Source organism: Narcine bancroftii, chromosome 2 (assembly GCF_036971445.1).
Source record: "Narcine bancroftii isolate sNarBan1 chromosome 2, sNarBan1.hap1, whole genome shotgun sequence".
Classification (NCBI taxonomy): domain Eukaryota; kingdom Metazoa; phylum Chordata; class Chondrichthyes; order Torpediniformes; family Narcinidae; genus Narcine; species Narcine bancroftii.
In genome coordinates, this window is record NC_091470.1 from 164,333,506 (window position 1) to 164,353,959 (window position 20,454).

Here is a 20,454-nt window from a genome sequence, read left to right on the forward strand (position 1 = left end):
TAAGTGTGAGGTTATCCACTTTGGCAAGAAAAATAAAAGAGCTGAATATATTTAAAGGGTGAAAAACTACAGCATGCTGTTGTGCAGAGGGACTTGGGAGTGCCTGTGCATGAATCGCAAAAAGTTAGGTTGCAGGTGCAGCAGGTTATTAAGAAGGCAAATGGAATGTTGGCCTTCATCGCTAGAGGAATTGAATTCAGGAGTAAGGAGGTAATGTTGCAACTGTATAAGGTACTGGTGAGACCGCACCTGGAGTACTGTGTCCAGTTCTGGTCTCTATATTTGAGGAAGGATATACTGACTTTGGAGACGGTCCAGAGGAAGTTTACTAGGTTGATCCCTGGGATGAAGGGGTTGACTTATGATGAAAGATTAAATCATCTAGGATTGTATTCGCTTGAGTTCAGAAGAATGAGAGGAGATCTTATAGAAACATATAGGATTATGAAGGGTATGGATAGGATAGATGTAGGAAGGTTTTTTGAGCTGGTCGGGGAAACTAAAACGAGAGGACACAGTCTCAAGATTCGGGGGAGTAGATTTAGGACAGTGATGAGGAAAAATAGTTTTTCCCAGAGAGTAGAGAATGTTTGGAATTCTCTAACCAGGGAAGTGGTTGAGGCTGCCTCATTAAACATATTTAAAATTTGGTTAGATAAATTTTTACATGATAGAGGAATTGGGGGATATGGGGAGAAAGCAGGTAGGTGGAGTTAGGTCATAAATTAGATCAGCCATAATCATATTGAATGGCGGAGCAGGCTCGATGGGCCATTTTTGGCCTACTCCTGTTCCTACTTCCTATGTTCCTTACGCTGTCTTATGTTCTTCCTGAGTCTGTGTGGGTTTTCTCTGGGGGCTCCAGTTTCCTCCCACCATTGAAAATGTATCAGTGGAGGTGGGGGGGGGGAGTAGGTTAATGGAGTGTAAATTGGGCGGCACGGACTCGTGGGCGAGAATGGTCTCTTACCGTGCTGTATGTATAAATTTAAATTGGAATAAAAAAATGAACTGCAGCCAAACAGGTATCTGATTTAAGAAAAATTGCATATTAAAGACTTGATTGAGTTAAAGCATATTAATTAAATAATTTAAATACCTTGAAAGAGAAGGAATATTTGGAAAATTCTTGATTGGAAGTCGTATGCAATGGAAGGTTATTCACTGATTGTTACTGGGGGCATATGACTCAAATCCAAGGGGCGATCAGGTCACCTGTCCCTTGAGGCTACAAGCTGCAAATCTTCCTGCGATGCGGCTGTCCCAGGTTTGGAAATAGATTCATCAACCTTTCCCCTTCGCAATTGTGAAATGCAAGAGCTCTTTCCTGTTCAGAGGTAGACCCCAAGGACTTCCTCAGCACCAACTCCTGCATAGAAAACATTCAGCAAGCCTTTATCACATTAATGTTATTTCAAACACAGCCAGCTTAAAACAATATGTAGATTAGTTGACAGAAAGCAAAGTCCATCAATTTTCTGGAACAAAAAAAAATTGACAAATATCCACCTCAAGTATTGGAGCACAGATTACAATACCTTAATGTATATTTTATGATAATATCTCTAATCTCCATCCCCTTCAAAAAATCGAATCCAGATGCTCTAAACCTCATACACAAGGTTGGAATAAAAGTATAATAACATACTGCGACGAAGGCCCCAGACCTGAAACGTTGATTACCCTTTGCATCCTAAGACCTGTTGAATTTCTGCTGCACATCAGTGAAGTTTCTCCTTGGTTATTGACCTCCCTACAGTGTGTGGCAAGCGATGAAATGTGGCTGAGACCAGCCGCATCACCCTGGAACAATATTGAGCTACAAAGCTGAGAATGACAGTCTTCACCTGTGGAAGCAGCCTGGGTGAATGGTTAAGGCTGCCGCAGGAGATGATCGATCTCAGCGAGGTCTCTCATGCTAGAGTGGAGCCTGAAAAGGTACGAGGTCCCCCTATACTCTGGATGGAAGAACCATTGCGTGATAATACCTTTACCTCCTTTGCGCCTATCTGCATTTCCTTAGAACCCAATGGTTCTATCTCCATGATATTTCTGTGCATTTCCCAACAACTACTGAAGGCAAAGATTAGGAAAAGGTCAGATAAATCTTGCTCCCATTGTGCTCCTTAAATGTGGTCTGCCTGGCAGGAGGTCAGCTTGTGGCAGCATGCAGAAGATTTAGACCAGATGTTCCAGGGGGTTGCCAACTTTTTAATTTTAAATTTAGGCATACAGCACGGTAACAAGTCATTTCACGCTGCCCAATTAACCTACACCTCCGGTTCATACTCGTGTTTTCTGCGCTGTACGTCCAAATTAAAAATTGAAAGGTTGGTCACCCCTGTGTTAATCCAATATTATAATCAATGGATGATTTTCTCCCCATGATGTCTCCAGACAATGTCATCCTGAATCAGTTTCTATTTGAGGATCCAATGAACGATCAAAATAGGATAATGGATAATGTTTGCAGAGATTAAATGTGAAAGCTGGTGGTTCTAACAGCAGAACATATTGCAGAGAAAGAGGAATTGTCACTTAAAAATAGAGAATGTTAAAAACAAACTGCTGGTCCATCAGAATGTGAAAGAGAACATTACATTCTGAATGTGCAAAGAGGCATCATCCTTCCTGAAGTAGTCCGATCAGCATTCTCCCTCAATCTGACAAGTGTAACAGTGTGTGTTAATCATACACACTTGAAGGGATGTGATGTTGGCCAGGAACTTCAGGGAAATAAAATATTGCATGAGTTGGTAAATCCCACAACTTGCTTTTTGAGTTCCTCTGCCTGGATACAAGTGGGATTTTGAGTTTAAATTTTTATCTTTAGACATACAGCACAGTAACAGGCCGTGCTGCGCAATTTACACCCAATTAACGTACAACATTTTACACCCAATTAACCCCGAGTACGTTTCGAATGAACAGTGGGAGAAAACTGGAGCCCTTGGGGGAAAACCCACGCAGACAAGGGGAGAACATTCAAACTCCTGAAAGACAATGCGGGATTCGAACCCAGGTCCCAATCACTGACACTGTAAAGATGTTCCACTAACCGCTACACCAACCGTGCCTCCACTTGTTTGGAACATGGAACACAGCATAGGAACAGGCCCTTCAGCCATAATATTGTACTGACCAGGATGTAAATTTAAACTGCATATCTGACTGAGTAGGTTTTATAATCTTTCCCTTCCCAGCTTGTCCATGGCCATATTTTTATTGAACTGGATTGAATTGTTTATTATCACAGTTACCAAGATATCATGAAGAACTTTGTTTTGCATGCTATCCAGAGAAGTCAACCTAGAATTAAGTACAGCAGGTAGTGTAATAATGAAACAAAAGTGCAGGTTGTGGTGTTAATAATGCTCCTTAAGCAACATATCTACCTTCACCTCCTTCCTCGTGGTATATTTCAGGCACGCACCTTCTCAATGTTTCAGAAAGAAAAATGGCCTCATAAATCTCCCTTAAACTTTTCCCTCTCACCAACGCTGTCTAGAATTTGACAGTTCCACGCTGGGAAAAAGATTCTGACTGTCGAACCTATCGATGTCTCTCTCTATCTAGACTCCCCTCAGCCTCCGATGCTCCAATCTGAGTTTCGCCATTCTCTCCTGACTCCTAATTCTTTCCCAACCTGGTTAACTGCCATGTCATCCTCTCGGATACCTCTACATCCTGTCTGTGATGTGGGGCCAGGCCTGTACTTAATTTGCACATGAGATTTCAGGCTAAAACATCAGAAAATCTAGAACACTATAGCAGAGTCCCAGCCCTTCAGTCTATGGCATTGTGCCGACCTATATAAACATCTTTTATGTGCCGGTTAGCGCAAGGCCTTTACGGTGCCAGCGATTGGGACCGGACTGTGCTGTCTGTAAGGAGTCTGTATGGTCTTCCTGTGTCTGCATGGGTTTTCTCTGGGTGGGGGTAAGGCGGTTTCCTCCCACCATTTAAAAACCTACCGCAGGTGTAAGTCAATGTGGTGTAAATTAGGCGTCACAGTAATGTCCTGTTACCATGCTGTATGTCTAAGTTTTTTAAAAAAAACCTACTCAAAAATCATAACCATAAACCTCTAATTTTCTTGCATCCATCCATTTTAAATATCTCTATTGTACCAGCTGTCACCACCAGTTCCAGTAATGGCTTCCAGGCATCCATTACTTGCTGTGTAAAATAAGTCTTACCCATAGGTCTCCCCTGAATTTTCTCCACTTATTTTATACATATGTCCTCTGGTGCTTGCTACTTCCACCCTGTGGAAAGGGTGCTTGCTGTCTACCCTGTCTATACCTCTCATTATCTTGTAGACCTCCATTAAGTCACCTCTCATTCCTTTTCCTCTTGACAATGAAAAGCCCCAGCTTCGTAAAACACATTCTCCACTCCAGGCAATGTCCGGGTGATTCTCCTCTCCGCCCTCTCCTTCTTGACCAGAACTGAACACAATATTCCAAGTACTGCGGTCTACTCTGATAAGTGTATGGTCTACCCCAGAATAAAATTTCTGGAAGTGTGAGGTCAGCGTCACCTCGTGGACGACATAGCCAGTCGGTATCGAGGAGGGAGGAGTGAAGTGAGCAAGGCTGTGAGGGAGGCTGAATTGAGAGGAGGTGAATTCAATATAAATCAGACAAAGAATTTGCAGTGAGGAGATTGTGTTAAAGGGAGAAGGAGACCAGGGGAAACAAGAGAAATTGATCCAAGTTATTTTGTTTAAAGCTATCCGAAACCAATCGAAAACCTAATGGATTGAGATGATTCATTTTCTGCATATCAAAGGTACATTGGCAGATCCGTCACACTGTTAGATGAAAAATACCACCTTTATATTGAAAAGTAAAACACAGACAGATACTGGAAATCTAGAAACAAACCAGAAAATACTGGTAATAGTTTCTGTGGAGAAACAGAGTTAACATTCAGTTTGATGACCTTTCAATGCTACCAAAGTCAAGTTATTGACTGAAATGTTAAATTTGTTTCTCTCTCTGGGATACTGGATGTCCCATTGAGTATTTCCAGCATTTTCTGGTTTTCTCATATTATATTTCTCATATCTTTGTATTAGAAGCCATTCAGCCCATTGAGTGTATGCTGACTCAAAGCAATCTTAGTCCCTGCTAATTTTCTCCCCTCACCCTGTTTCCCCAAACCAAGACCACCTGTAGATTGGAGGAGCAGCGACTAATTTTCTGACTGGGCACTCTCCAACCAGATGACATTAATCTTCAGTTTCTGCTAGCCTTCTCCCTGCTCCCCTGCTCTTCCCTCTCCCTCGGTCTCCTTTCCTCCAGCTCTCCACCCCCTTCCCTATCCATTCGGCGAGCTGTCACACCTTCCCCTTGTTTGTCAGTGTTCTCTTATCCACCTATTACCTCCTGCCTGTGGAACTGTGCTCCTTCCCCTTCCCCTCCCAACCCCCCGACCTCCCCCCCCCACCATTTTGTTTGGCCGCCTGACTACATTTTGCTCATACCCAGGGCCGGATTAAGGTATTGCAGGGTCTATAACATATTGCTTAAAGCAATCCTAAATAGTGCCGGCTGGCATATGCGCAGTGAGGGGGAAGGGTGACGGCAGCATCTCAAACCCCCCCGGCCCTGAGAGAGTTTCTGACGTTGACCCTGCATATCTGTCTTGGTAAGTTTGAAATAGTTTTAATTATTCTTAACAAAATGATACTGGCTTTCTCAGATCACTATATATTCAATGATTACATCCTTGATGAAAGGTTATGATAATTTTCACTACCACCCGTTTAAGCCTTCATATTTCTCACCAATTTCTCCCCCCACCCCCACCAAACCCTCACAGACATGATATAACACTCATAGTATTACTTCTTGAGGGGCTTAGGATTATTTTTTGCTCCGCTAAGGCACGTTTCCATTTTCATTTTCGTCTTCATCTTTGTGCAGCGCTGATGAGATGCCACACTGATAGTCTATGTTAATAACCCCAATTAAAGGTGGTAATTGGCTGAAAGAGCTCACCTTATTTAAGCGGGAATAAAGGGATCCTGTTCTGGTTGGTTGCTGGTTACTAGTGGTGTTCCACAGGAGTCAGTGTTGGGGTCGCTTCTTTTCACAATGTACATTGATGATTTAGATTATGGTTTTGTGGCCAAGTTGGCAGGTGACACTAAGATAGATGGTGGAGTAGGACAGGTTGAAGAAACCGAAAGGCTTTTGCAGGGAGAATTGGACGGCTTAGGAGAGTGGGTGAAGAAATGGCAGATGAGATACGATGTTGAGAAGTGTGCAGGAAATAAACAGGCAGATTATTATTTGGAACGGGAGAAAATTTAAAATTTGGAAGTGCAAAGTGACTTGGGGGTCCTTGGGCAGGACAACCTAAAAGTTAACCACCAGGTTGGGTCGGCAGTAAAGAAAGTGAATGCTATGTTGGCTTTCGTTTCAAGTGGAATAGTGTATGAGTAAAGATCTGTTGATGAGACTCTATGGGGCACTGGTGAGTCTTCAAATGGAGTTTGGTGTGCAATTTTGGGCCCCTAAAAAAGGATGTAACAATGTTAGAGAGAGAATTTATCTGGATGATTCCAGGAATGCAAGGACGAACATATGAGGAGCACTTAGGGGCTCTTAGACTCTATTCATTGGAGAGTAGAAGAATCAGAGGGGATCTCGTCGAAACATTTCAAATACTGAAAGGATTGGACAGAGTAGATGTGAATAAGATGTTTTCCCTGAATCCAAGACAAGGCACAGTCTTAGAATTAGAACAGAGATGAGGAGAAATTTATTTAGCCAGAGAGCTGTGGACTTGTGGAATTTGTTGCCACATGTAGCTGTGGAGGCCTGATCATTGGGGGAGTTTAAGAGGGAGATTGCTAGCTATCTAATTAGTTAGGGTATCAAGGAATATGGGGGAAAAGGCCGGAATTTGGAACAAGATGTGGGAACGGCTTAGCTCAGGGTCGATTTGTGGAGCAGACTCGATGGGCCAAATAGCCTACTTCTGTTTCTTTTTCTTGTGATCTTGAAACAACCTTCTGGAGTTTACTCTTGTCCTGAGAGTTGGCGCCTGCATACCAGGCAGTGAGGCAAAAAGCCAGAATACTCTTCACAGTACACCGATAGAAGGTTACGAGAGTCTTCGGTGACATATCGCATCTCCTCAAGCACCTCACAATGTATCGCCACTGGCGAGCCTCAGATAAGCAGCTAATTTCAGTGAGTTGGATGGTAACCTGAGCTAAGGGGACTGGAAATGTGTATTGGTGAATGATCAATGAGACGTGTTGAGGCACAGGCCGGAAGCTTTCCTATTGAGGATGAAAGGTGGAAGGTGTGAACTAGAGCTCTGGAACACTGAAGGCATTGAAATTAAACTACTGTAGAGGACGTGTGAGAAATGCCAGTGACAAAACGAGGTGAATGCAGAAAGTACCGACAAGTTCGAAAGGAGTTGGAAGGTGAAGGGTGTCCTTGGGGGAGGATTAGCAGCTAATGTGAAAGGCAATTCTAAAAGCGACAGGACAGCAGTCGGCTTCAGGAATGAACTGCCAGGCTGATGAAATGGACAGCTTCAAGGTGACAGACGTCAGCGCAGAGAAGCATGGTGATACATTTTGAGAGCAAGCATAGGGACGGGTATAAACTAAGTGCGACAGTTTTAAAGGTTGTATGGAGACTCAGTGATTCCTATCGACAAGTAAAAAGAAATACAACATTTCTTGTTTGATTAGGTCAGTGGATCTCAACCTTTTTTTCCCACTCACATACCATCTTAACCGGTGTCTCATCACAAGGAGATGTAAGGCGCTCCTTCCATCCGATAGCCTACAGATAATCCTTGGGTAAGGTGTAGTACCTGTTTTGCCTCCCAATCAGGGTCACGTGAAGCCATGGATTGCAGATGGTGGATGGTTTTTACACGCAGATTTGACAAATTGGAATTTAAAAACACCGGGCTGATGAATCTGTTGATCAATGACCAGGATTACCCATCCAGTATGGACACTGCATCTGAAGAAGACAACGGGAACCCACTTCAGTATTTTTCCCTTGTATAATCATGAACTCAAAATCAACTACGGTCTCAGCTCAGAGATGGAGCACTCACCGAATGAGAAAAGGCAACTACAATTTGGAGGGTCAGAGATGTTGACAGATGGAGAGACTTGATCCCCTACGCCTACCTGAATGAATGATACCATCTTAATGAATCCCTAACTAACCATAGGATGCCTTAGATACTCTGTGGTTAGTAAGGGATTACTTAAAGTAGTATGTGAGTGGGGGGAAAAAGGGTTGAGGACCATTGGATTAGATGAACTATTAGCTTATTTGGGCTGTATAGCTGCAGTCTCTTTTGAGAAGAGGTAATGTTGTGTAAGTGTGTGAGAGTGACTCCTTTATTTGCTAACTACACATTTACAAAAGGTCCCTGAAATGAATTTAAACTGATGAGGTTTCTGAGACCATTCCATGTTCAAGTTTATCGTCACCTGTACTGAGGTGCAGTTAGAATGTTTTCTTTTGCAATCCGTGCAACTGGACACCCCATACTAAGTACAGCAGGTAAAACATAGTGCAGGGTGCAGTGTTACAGAGAATATTGAGTTAGTTCAGAGCCAAGTTGACAACACTTCACGGGACCCAGGTTTAATTTCACATCCATTATCGTGGCTGGTGTAGCGGTTAGCGCAACACCTTTACAGTGCCAGTGATCGGGACCAGGCTTTGAGTTGTGCGCTGTCTGTAAGGAGTTTGTACGTTCTCCCTGTGTCTGCGTGGGTGTCCTCCGGGGATCTTCCACAGTTTGAAACGCACTGGGTGTGTAGGTTTATTGGACGGCGTGGACTCATGGGCTGAAATGGCCTGTAACCGTGCTGTATGTCTAAATTTTTTTAAAAATTAAATCTATTTCATGAGCACATACAACACCCTTAAATAGTAATCTTAATCATTAATTATTTGATCTGAATATCTACTCAAATACTCCTCTGAACTTTGTCTAATGATCATCTCCAGCTATAATTTGAGAAACAAGCTCTGAACGTTTAGGGAATCAAGGAGTATAAGGTGAACAGAAGAGGTTTTGAAAAGATCAGTCATGACCCTTGTTGAGTGGCAGAGAACCATAGAATACAGTACAAAAACAAGCCTTTCTAGTGTGTGCCGCACTTATTCTGCCTAGTCCCACTGACCTGCATCCAGTCCATTCCCCTCCCATCCATGTCCCTGACTAAATTTTTCTTAAATGACCCTGCATTCACCACTTCAGCTGGCAGCTCATACAAGACTCCCTCTGCTGAGTGAGTGACAAGCTTCTTGGACTGAGGTTCGGCTCTTGTCCTGCTTTTGAAACATGAAGGTTTTTTTTAAAATATTAATTAGACAACAAATAATCTGCTGCTTCTGAAAGAGTGAAAGAGTGCCAATTCACACCAGACCATGCAGAGCTGAGGTGTGGCCTCTACAAAGGGTGCACGGTCAGAAAGAGCTGGGGTGCCTACTCACAAATCTTTGAAAGTGGCAGAACTTGTCTCTGTCCAGAATGGCTGACCCCACGCTTTGAGATTTGGCCTCCTCGTTCTCCACAACCCACCAACTCGAAACATCATCCTTGCGTCCTCTTAAGACGGAGATTATTTCTGATTCTCCTGAGCCCGGCAGAAGGGCGAATCTGCTTAATCTTTGCTCATGTTTCAAGATTTCTGCCCCTGAAGTCGATCCAGTGAACCTTTGAGGCACTCCTGCTACCCTTCCTCTGGTTGGGAGGCCAAACCTGAACTTAGTATCACTGTTCCCTTGCAGATATATCTTTATTTTTACCATCAAATCCTGTTGCAACAAAGACCACCAATTGCTTGTGATACCTGTGTGTAAACTTGCAACGATTCACGCAGAATAACACACAGGTCCTTCTGAACACTGACACATCTGGGTTTCCACTTTTTGAATAAATTGCTCAGCATGGTAGTTATAAATCAATGGTTCAGTTCCTGCTGGAGTAATGTCCAAATTTAGGTGGCAGGATGTCAAGGTGTGGATGGGGGTTAGAACCAGAGAATACTAGAGCAGCCATTCTCAATGGGGACATATGACCAGTGGGAGGGGGGAGGGTATGGACTGAAATCATAAAATAAATTTTGCATTTTTTTATGTAGTCGGTAGGAGAGAATTTTGGAAGAATCCAACTGAAGACTGCTTCACCGGGAAGGAGCCTATAAACTTTGAGCAGTTCCCAAATAGGGACATAGCCAAAATAAGGTTGAGAATGGCTGAGCTGCAGCAGAGAAACTGACCCTTCAGCCCATCTAGTCTGTGCTGAATTGGATGTTTCCTTTCTTCCCTTTAAATGCAACAAAATCCCATTTTGTGCCATTTTAAAAAAACAAAGAGGGCTCCTGCTGGCTGCGCTCCCTTGAAATTCACTAGAGTCCTGCTCTCCTTAAACCTATTGTCTTCACTTTGAAGGTGTATTTACTCTTGTGAACTAAAAATATGTTGGGCCTTAATATTCAGTCATCTGTAAAAAATCTCCCATTCTGGGAGTACCAAAGCTGAGGTGTTGGGTTATGGAATTTGACTGTATTCTGAATGGATAACTCGAGAGAAACAGGGGGGAGTGTCAATCGCAGGATGCACCGTTCAAGTTTTAAGCCCAGGAGTCAAAGAGAAGATGAGATGTATTCTGGACAGCTCTGTAATGCCTGCAGGGGAGATGGAAAAGGTTCAATAAAGGGAATATTGAAAGGATCAGAAGACTGGCTCTAGTAGTGTGGATCTTTCTTCGACTTGACAGAGGGTACATTGTCAGAGTTTGGAGACTGTGATACACATATTATTGTCCCAAGAGAGAGCTGCAGAGAGTGACGTCGATCCAAGTGTAGAGTCAGAGCAGAAACAGACTCTCCTTCCCAACTTGGCCATGCTGACCAAACCCCCACCCATACTTGTCCCACCTGCCTGTATTTAGGCCCTATCCCTATAAACCTATCTTCTCTAGGTAAAATATGGTTGTTAGTGTGGTTCCTGACCAGACCAAAAGGTGAAGATCTGGAGCAAGGTTCAACCTTTCCACCTGTTCATTTTGAATTCATTTTAAAGATACAGCACAGTAACTGACCCTTCCAGCTCTTGAGCCCATTGCTCCCCAAATACACCCATCTGTCCAATCAACCCATAAACCCTATACCTCTGTGGAATGAGGGCAGAAGCCAGAGCACCCGGAAGAAACCCAAGCAGATATGGGGAGAACATACAAACTCCTGACAGACATTGGTGGATTCAAACCCGGCCACTGATGCTGTATAAGCAGCTAGCTGCTACACCATCTGCACTGCCCTTTTTCGTGCAGAAATCAAATCATAGATTGAAACTAAGATACGTTCCAATGCAGGACTGGTGATATGAAGCATTGACTCTAGTTTTCCTTCTCTGCAGATATTACCTGACATGCTGAGTATCATGCTTCCAACATTTTCTGCTTTATAATCAACTTTCAGTCCCTCAAGGATATCTGTAAAAGCATTATTAAATCTAGTTATTTTCCTTTGCAGTGGGATGCTATCAGTGAGATGGACGAATACTTCACTCCAATCCACACCTATCAAGTTTGCAATGTCATGTCTCCAAACCAGAACAACTGGCTGAGGACTAAATGGCTCCAGCGTAATGGGGCCCGTCGAATATACATTGAAATAAAGTTCACCCTCCGAGACTGCAATAGCATGCCAGGGGTCGTGGGGACATGCAAGGAGACCTTCAACCTTTATTACTTTGAGTCAGACCGAGACATTGGCCCCAATATCTGGGAGAACCAATTTGTCAAGATTGATACAGTGGCAGCTGATGAGAGTTTCACAAGTGTAGACCTGGGCGTGCGGAAGCTGAAGCTAAACACTGAAGTCCGCGGTGTGGGCCCGCTCAGGAAAAAAGGGATCTACCTGGCTTTTCAGGACATTGGAGCTTGCATCGCCATCGTGTCAGTCAGGGTCTATTATAAGAAGTGCCCAGCCATGATTCGGAACTTGGCCGTGTTTCCCGACGCCGTGACCGGAGCTGACTCTTCCTCCCTGGTCGAGGTTCAGGGTCAATGTGTGGACCACAGTGAAGAGCGAGATACGCCCAAGATGTACTGCAGCGCAGAGGGCGAGTGGCTTGTCCCCATCGGGAAATGTGTCTGCAGCGCTGGCTATGAGGAACAAAGAGATAGTTGCCAAGGTAAGATTTCTTTAAACTCCGAGCCTCTTTGTGTGAATTGGATGATGTAGATTTTGGATCTTCAAATCTTCCCAATAGTGGGTTCAGCCTTTGGATGTGTTGCTGAATGTTTGATCGAGATTAATTTCAAAGAACAGTGAAAAATTCCATTATCACTGAATAGCTTGCCTGCTAGGAAGTTTACTTGATGAATCTTGATCTATTTCACTGTGTTCAGTATGTTGCTTTGACAGAACTTTCTCACCAGTTCTCTCTAAAAAAAAACTCTACCTTAACATACATTGAATGCAGAGGACTCGTTCCTGCTACTTACCAGTCATCTATTGGGGCTTGTGTGGAGTGGAATTTCAGTCAGATTTTGGGATTACTTGCTCTGGTTTGGCTTCCTTTCTGTGAAGGTGGAAATGGAGTTACGAAGTGACGAGGTACAAGGGGAAAGCACTAAAACAGGAGCTTATCGCTGACGCTGTAGCAGTTCGCAACATGGCATCGGTTGCACAACGGGCAAGGCTCTTGTAGCTTCAGACTTTAAGTGCTCCTCAAGGGACTGTGGAGAAGATGAGAAAATAGAATTTTATTTTAAAGAGAGAAAGATCAATTGTCATTTAAGTCAGGATTTAAGATGTAACAATAGCTCCTGATATTAACTGTGATAGGAAATGGCTAGGGAACAGAAGCTAACAAGTTGCAAGAGACTTTGAATGAAATAAATGGCCATGCAAGGACTTGGCTTGAATCTGTGCCTCTGTAGGCCTTTAGAAGAGGTGAATACCTCTCCGATAGAATCCAATAATCCCCAAAGGAGTTTATCACCCATTGTTGGCACTGACTTCGTATTTCACCAATTTTGATTTAAAAGAAGACTTGATTATTAAAACATAAAAATAACTGGAGAAATTTTAAATAATAATTGCAATGCTCAGTATTATCAGGCAGCATATATGGGAAGAGTAAGATAAGATTTCAGCCAAAAGGCCTTCAACTTTCTGCACCAAGTTCACAATTATTCCTCAATCTCTCCGGCCAGTGTCGCATTGATGACCCTTTTGTTCCTGATGATTAATTCTGCTCCAGGCAGCTTGGAACTTAAAATCAGGGGCAGGGCTTCCAGTCCATGGACAATGTAACGGGATTCCTCGAATCCATTCATTTTCCAGGACGATCACGATACTCACTTGGAGGTAACCATTCTCGACAAAATCTCTATGCAATAGTTTGTTATTTTACAACAAAAACTTACAAACCTTGAGCAAGGATAAACTTCTCAACATATTTCATGAGGGTGTAAAATTAGTGTCATCGAGAGGGAGAGATTATGTCTTAAGAACATCAGAAATCGGAGCAGGAGTCGGCTATCCGGCCCATCGAGCCTGCTCCGCCATTCAATGAGATCATGGCTGATTTGATGATGGGCTCATCTCCACCTTCCTGCCTTTTCCCCATAACCCTTAATTTCCCTACTATGTAAAAAATATATCCAAACTTGCCTTAAATATATTCGCCGAGGTAGCCTCCACTGCTTCAGTAAAGACAAAGCTGGATAGGTGGGTTTGGCAGAAGAGAGGCAATGCATAAGCCTGCTAAGTAATAGGAAGCAGGGTAGGAAGAGCACAGTCATCTCTAGCCTTGGTTTAAGCATCTGCAGCTCGCAGGATGTCCTGGAGGTTCTGGGCAAAGAGGAAGTAGATATTTCACTCCATCCTACGGTGTGTCTTTTTGTTGTTTGCCAAGTTCAGGTTAAAAGCAGTGGCCCAAAGTTCAACCCAATGTAACTCACATCGTAGACGATGGTGTAATGTATTAAATGTGTAGGGGTTTGATGAGTTCACTGAGTTATAGAACATGGAAACAGGCACTTGGCCTAACTTGTCCGTGCTGGCCATGTGACCTCTCTGAGCTGGTTGCATAACCCTTTAAACCATTCCTTTTCATGCACCTATCTGATTGTCCCCACCTCTACTAATTCCTCTGGAATTTGCCCTCAGATCTTTCACCAATGCCTGCGTTTTCCACTCCCTTTAACCTGGGAAAAAGACTATGACCATTCCCTCATGATTTTAGAAACCCCTGTAAGGTCATCCTAAACTCCAAGGAAGAAGGTCCCAGTCTCTTTAGAACCCAGGCCTTCGAGTGCGGTTACATCCCAGTGATTTGTGCACCCTTTTCAGCTTAATGACATGCTTCCTGGATCTGGGCAACCGACATTTGTAACCTGGTGTTCCATCTCTTGCACTTGTTGCCCTGACTGATGGAGGCAAGTGGGACCTCACACCTTCCTTACCACCCTTAACCTGTGTGGCCACTTCCAGGGAACTATGTGCTTGTACCCCAAGGTCTCTCTGTTCTCCAACACTATCCAGATGGTAGAGTATGCTCTGAACACCTGTCTGCAGTTTGAAGATTGTCAGACTTCAACTAATCAAAGGAAAACAATTAACAGACAAGATAAATGTTATGAAACTAAGTGTGGGTATAATATATGATTAAATTATGATAAATACTACCAAAAGGAGCAGGTGACATAGTTGAAGATTTCACTTCCTACCATCTAAAGAGCTGTAAATTTTGATCTGTGCAGTCCATTTTCCTTTGTAGATCCAGTTAATATTTCTAACTGGAAAAATGAAGTTTGGATTTATAATTGACTGAAACTCACTCTGTGCTGGTTTTTAACCCAAGCCTCAGAGTTTTGCTTTATAATATGAATATGTTCCTTCACTTTGCAAGTCATTGTTCACCTTTGATAAAGGGTAGTGTAGCAATTAGCACAACACTTATACAGCACCAGTGACCCAAGGTTCCAATCCACTGCTGGCTGTAAGTTAACCCCCTGTCTACGTGGGTTTCCTCCAGATGCTCCGGTCTCCCCCACCACCCCCCACCATGTTCCAAAGGTGTTCAGTGTACAAACATTAAATTAAAAGAGTTTTGCACGTGGATTTTCCTACAAATGGGAAACTTCCAATGTTTTTTTTTGAGAACTTTATATTAAACCATAAAATAAACAATTATAATATTTCAAATTCATTCCAAATATACATTGTGTGTGTGTGTGCGTGCGTGTTTATAAGAGGAAAAAAATAAAATAAGAACCCTACCCCCTAACCTCCTCCCTCCAACCTCCTACTGCACAAAAGACCAGGATAAGAGAACCACAACAGGACAGGAATATCTCTTCACAGAGAGAGAGAGAGAGAGGGAGAGAGAGAGAGAGAGAGAGGGAGAGAGAGAGAGAGAGAGAGAGAGAGAGAGAGAGACCTATAAGAGAAAGGGAACATCTGAGATTCATTTAAATATTAATACCCACTCTTTGTAACTATGGGCTCCATATTTTCCAAAATGTATGATACCTATTTCTTAAATTTTAAGTAATTTTCTCAATTGTTAAACAACTCCTAACTTCTGCCTGCCAACGATCCAATCCCAAATCAATATCTGATGTCCAGGTTATTGCGATACATTATCTCACTTTCGCTAAAGCAATTTGAACAAATTTCACTTCAATTTAGGTTTGACTCCTCTAATATCTCCCAATAAAAACAGCATTGAATCCTATGGGATTTTTACTGAGACTTCCATTGTTACACTAGTTTTATATTGATTTCCAACTGGTGGCTGAACATTGAAGTAAAAAGTCACAGCATATAACCAGCTCTGATTCCAGGCAACCAGTATCTGATGTACCTACCCAGCACTGATTGCTGTTCTCTCAATGTCACTGCTCTCCGACTGAGCATTGAAGCTAAGACTGAGGCTGTGTACCAAGCCCCTTTCACACTTGCATCCCAGTAAATCGGCCGTTCAGTGTCCCGGGATAGGAATGGGGGTTTGGCCTTTCACACTAGACCACTCCTAACTGGGACACTGAATGCTTTCAAACTCTCAAGGATTTATACTCGGCGTTTAGACTGTTCTACCTTTAATAGGAAGTGCCTGCAATGTTGCTACCCATTTCACACTTGCCAGATCTCAACGCCGGCGTCTGCAGATGCCAGGGATTGTACTAGGGGTCGAGGCCGGAAATCCCCGGCGTGAGATGATGGTGTTGAGCAGATTTTGCTTTTGCACTTGCCACTTTAAAGGCCGATTGGCATTCGATTGGGATCACTGGCAAATGTGAAAGGGACTTCAGGCATGGCCTCTGGGATTCCATTCCACAGGTATGATCACGAATAAATGGCTGTTGACTGCTCATCACTGATGCAGCATAAGCTCTTAGTTCTCTGAGCATCTTCAGTCATCAGTTCTCTAACTGCTATTAACTATTCTGAAGTTTCTTCACCTCAACACCTCCTAGCTTCCAAATAACAACAGGCAGATACTTTGTGTTTGTTGTAAGTGTGGAAAACAGTTTATTTCAAACTGAGTGACAGTTTGGGATGGGAACTACATGACCCACGACTACGAGTAAATTCAGAGACTTGTGAACACGGCTCAGACCACCGTGCAAATTAACCCTCCCCTTCGCCAACTCTATCATCACCCTCCGCCCCCTCTGAAAAATATTAAAGGTTCCATCCCATACCAACCACATTCTCTTCTCCCCCTCTTGTCAGGCAGAAGATGCAGGTAGTTTGAAAACACGAACATTCAGGTTCAAGGACAGTTTCTTTCCCACAGTTATTAGGCTCTTGAATGGACCTCTCATTTGTAAAAGATGATGCCTCGCACTGTTTAACTGTTCCTTGAATGTTATATTTTTGTTTTCATTCTTATATTACCTGCTGTACTATGTATAGGTTGCTTTATAACCATATATAACCACTTACAGCACAGAACAGGCCAGTTCGGCCCTACTAGTCCATGTCATAACAAATCCCCACCCTCTTAGTCCCCCTGACCAGCACCCGGTCATTGTCTGGATAGCGCACAAAACGAACCATGCATGATGATAAACAATTCAATTCAACCACTGATGGAGTTTCTTTAGTTTTCAATTACCGTGCTTTGGCTCAGAACATAATTGTTCCCCTCAGATTCAGTGATTCGTTAAGGTTGGCCTAGCGGTTAGCGCAAAACCTTTCCAGTGCCAGCGATGGGGATCGAACTGGAATTTGAATCCTACAGTGTCTGTGAGGAGTTTGCACAGCCTTCCTGTTTCTGCAAGGGTTTTCTCCTGGGATTCCGATTTCCTCCTACCGTTCAAAAGGGGTGTAGGTTAATGGTGTGTAACTTGGGCGGCACGAACCCGTGGGCCGAAATGGCTGTTACCGTGTTGTATGTCTAAATTTTTTTTTAAATGGAACCATTTTTGCAGTATTTTCTGCCATTGTAAATTAAGGGTCTGTGAAACAGCAGCTAGTTAGAGAGTATTAGAGTCCATCAGCACAGAAACAGGGCCTTCTGCATTAAGCTCCCATCCTATGTCCTCATCCAATTTTATTTTAAATTGAGGCATATAGCTTGATAACAGGTCCTTCCAGCCCTTGATCCCGAGCTGCCCAATTGACCTACAACCCTGTACGTTTTAGAGGGTGGGAAGAAACTGGGCTGACCTCCTCACATTCTCATTCAGCTCTCCCCAGACAAGCTTCTCGACCCGCTGAGTTCCTCCAACAGATTGTGTTTGGCTTCAGGTTCGAGCGCCTTCAATCTCACACTTGTGGCAATTTACAGTGATTGGTCAGTCCTCCAACCCACGCATCTTTGGGATTTGGGAGGCACCACAGCACTGTCACAGGGAGAAGGTTTCTGCATGTAATGAGGTAGCAGCTCCACCACAGTTCCCGCCACTCCTCCGTGTGATTCCACCCGAAAAGCTCTGATTGACTTTACTCCCATCGTCCTTGGAGGTAGTGATTATCAGATCAGGAACTAACTCGACGTGAGTTCCATATTCGTGGCTTTGGTTCATGACCTATTTGCTAAAGGGAGCGGCCTCTCTTTCATTCCTCAGTCTCAACCTACAACGACCTTGTTGGCCTCACCTGCAGGTCACGGCTCTGAAACAAGGTTTCCACCTCTTACCAACCTCTTAGACGTTGAGTATCACACTCCCTCCATTCCTTCTGCCCCTCACTATTCCCCTTGGCTTTGGACCCTTCTCCTGTGGAATTATTTCCTGCATGTCCTCCTCCTCAATCCCTCCCATTGTGTGTCTGTTCCAAAGTGAATAACCGTGGTTTATAATTCCCACAGGGATCTGAGGACACTAACTTTCAGGTCCTTCTCTTCATCCGATGAGGGCCACTCATGGTCGTCCCACCTCTTGGATCTTAGCATGTTGCACCTCCCCAACTCAATCACCTTTTATTTTTCCAGATTACTTTCCATTTGCTACTTTCCTGCCTCAGGATTAAAAGCATTTATATCTTCCTGCAGTCCGTCCCATTGGCCCAGACTTTTTTTTCCCCCCACCATTTTGACCAGTGAGGCAGTTTAAAGCTCTGGTAAAATCCAGCTTGACTCCAGCCCTCTTTGGCCTCCTTGCTACTTCCACTGAAAATTCAGTAAATTCAGTTGGATGTAATCTTCCCATGACAAATCCATATTGATTGACTCCAAATAATTCAAGATTAAAGATTCCTTTGTTGTCATGTAATTAAAAACAGGTGTGATATTACACAAAATTGACTTTCGCCTGTAATCAAGTGAGCAAAGATTTGCCGTGAGCAGAATGACCTCGTGCTCCTTATAGTCAAAGAAAGAGAAGCAAAAGCAATTTTCACTAGAGTCACCTCCAGTCCAAACCCTCAGCAGCCCGAACTCCAGATCCAAACCTCTGACCCGATCGGGAAGCTGTCAGCATCCTCTCGCATCTGGTTCCAATAGCCAATACCCTTTCAGCCAGTCTCCCACAGTCCGCCTGGGTTCCTTGCCTCCAGTGGCTGTCCGAGTGTTCTTCAGCCACAGAGCCCCTCCCACTGTGGTCACCACCCTGTTGGGTCGTCTCCTCTGCTTCTCCCTCTCCAATAGGGTGGTGGGGATGGGGGGGGGTTGTTCTCCCCATTTACTGGTCCCCGGCGTCAGTCTTTTGCTTCCCCAGAGTCTGCAACCCCTCAAGGCTGTTGCCCAACACAAGCTCTGCCATCTTGGAACCAGAGTCCGCGGTCCGGCGCCCTTGACTAAAACGAGATTTATACTGTCACTCAGAACTGATTCCAATTACTTGTCTAGCCTTATTCCCCAAACTTCGTTCCACAACTCCACTTCCCTCTTGTTGAGCTGCTGCACAGATCTCAATGCTGTTCACATTGACATGAAATGAATCCATTTAGTGTTGCAATCGCCCTCAATACTGCTGAAGGTATATTGTCTCTAAATTTGCTCTTCTATCTTCCTCAGCATTTTTGAAGCAATATATTGAACTCTCAGCTGTGTAATTGTGCTTTTTGTTCTTTGTTTCAAAACATTTAATCCTATTCAATACTTCTTCTAAGAGAGCCTACAATTGCAACCATTTCTATGCTAATTTAATGGAGTAACTCCTCCTCTATTTATTGTATCTTCTCCATCTAAAGCAGTGGTTTTCAAACTGTCCCCCTCAACTCACATTGAAACTTATGTGATCCCTATGCCATAGGTGCTCTGTGGCTTAAGGTGGTAGGTGAGTGGAAAGAGAAAGGTTTGATAACCACTGTTTTAATCGTACCTCATTGACTCATTATGTGCACAGTTTCGTAACTCGAAAGGAAATGGGCCAATGACAATTTTTCTCAAGCAAAATATTTCGGGGATTACCTTAAGCCATCCCTTACTAATCACAGAGGACTTATGACATAGGGATTGCTTAAGGTGGAATGTGAGTTTAGGGGGAAGTTTGTTCTAAAATGTTTCCCATGTCAGAGTTGAAGGTACATTTAACAGGAGAATCTGCAGACACTGGGGTTGTAGCCTTGACGAAGGGGCCGGGCCCAAAACGTTGGGCATCCATTACTTGCCATGGATGTTACTGAGTTTCTCCCGCACATTTCTGTATTGCACTACATCCAGGACAAATGAATATGTCAGCTTTTCCACCCTGGTACTTCCTAAAAGGTTGAGTGAGCAACAGTCATTTCTCTTTAGAGGGACGGAGAATGAGAGGACACTTAATAGAGGTGTATAAGATTTTAAGAGAGACAAAAAATAGGGCTTTGCTGCTGATGCAGACCCAGGAGAGCAGAGGCACAGCACTGCTCTGAAGGGTTCAACCGCCTGATCCTAATGTTGGTGGTTCCATGCAGGCTTTAAAGCAGTGGTTTTCAAACTTTTTCTTTCCACTCATTGTTTAAGATGGTATGTGAGTGGGAAGGGAAGGTTGAGA

General features: G+C 43.6%; 1 protein-coding gene across 4 annotated transcripts in view; it reads left to right on the plus strand.

Moving 5' to 3' along the window:
• Positions 1-11,548: 11,548 nt before the first annotated feature.
• epha8 (eph receptor A8) overlaps positions 11,549-20,454 on the plus strand; it is a 271,719-nt gene continuing 262,813 nt past the window's right edge. For 3 of the 4 annotated variants that reach the window (XM_069919029.1, XM_069919030.1, XM_069919028.1), the window contains exon 1: positions 11,549-12,209. In XM_069919029.1, the coding sequence (XP_069775130.1) occupies positions 11,564-12,209 (646 nt within the window). In that variant the 5' untranslated portion in view covers positions 11,549-11,563. The remainder of the gene's footprint in view (positions 12,210-20,454) is intronic. The other variant, XM_069919027.1, reaches the window with a different exon arrangement.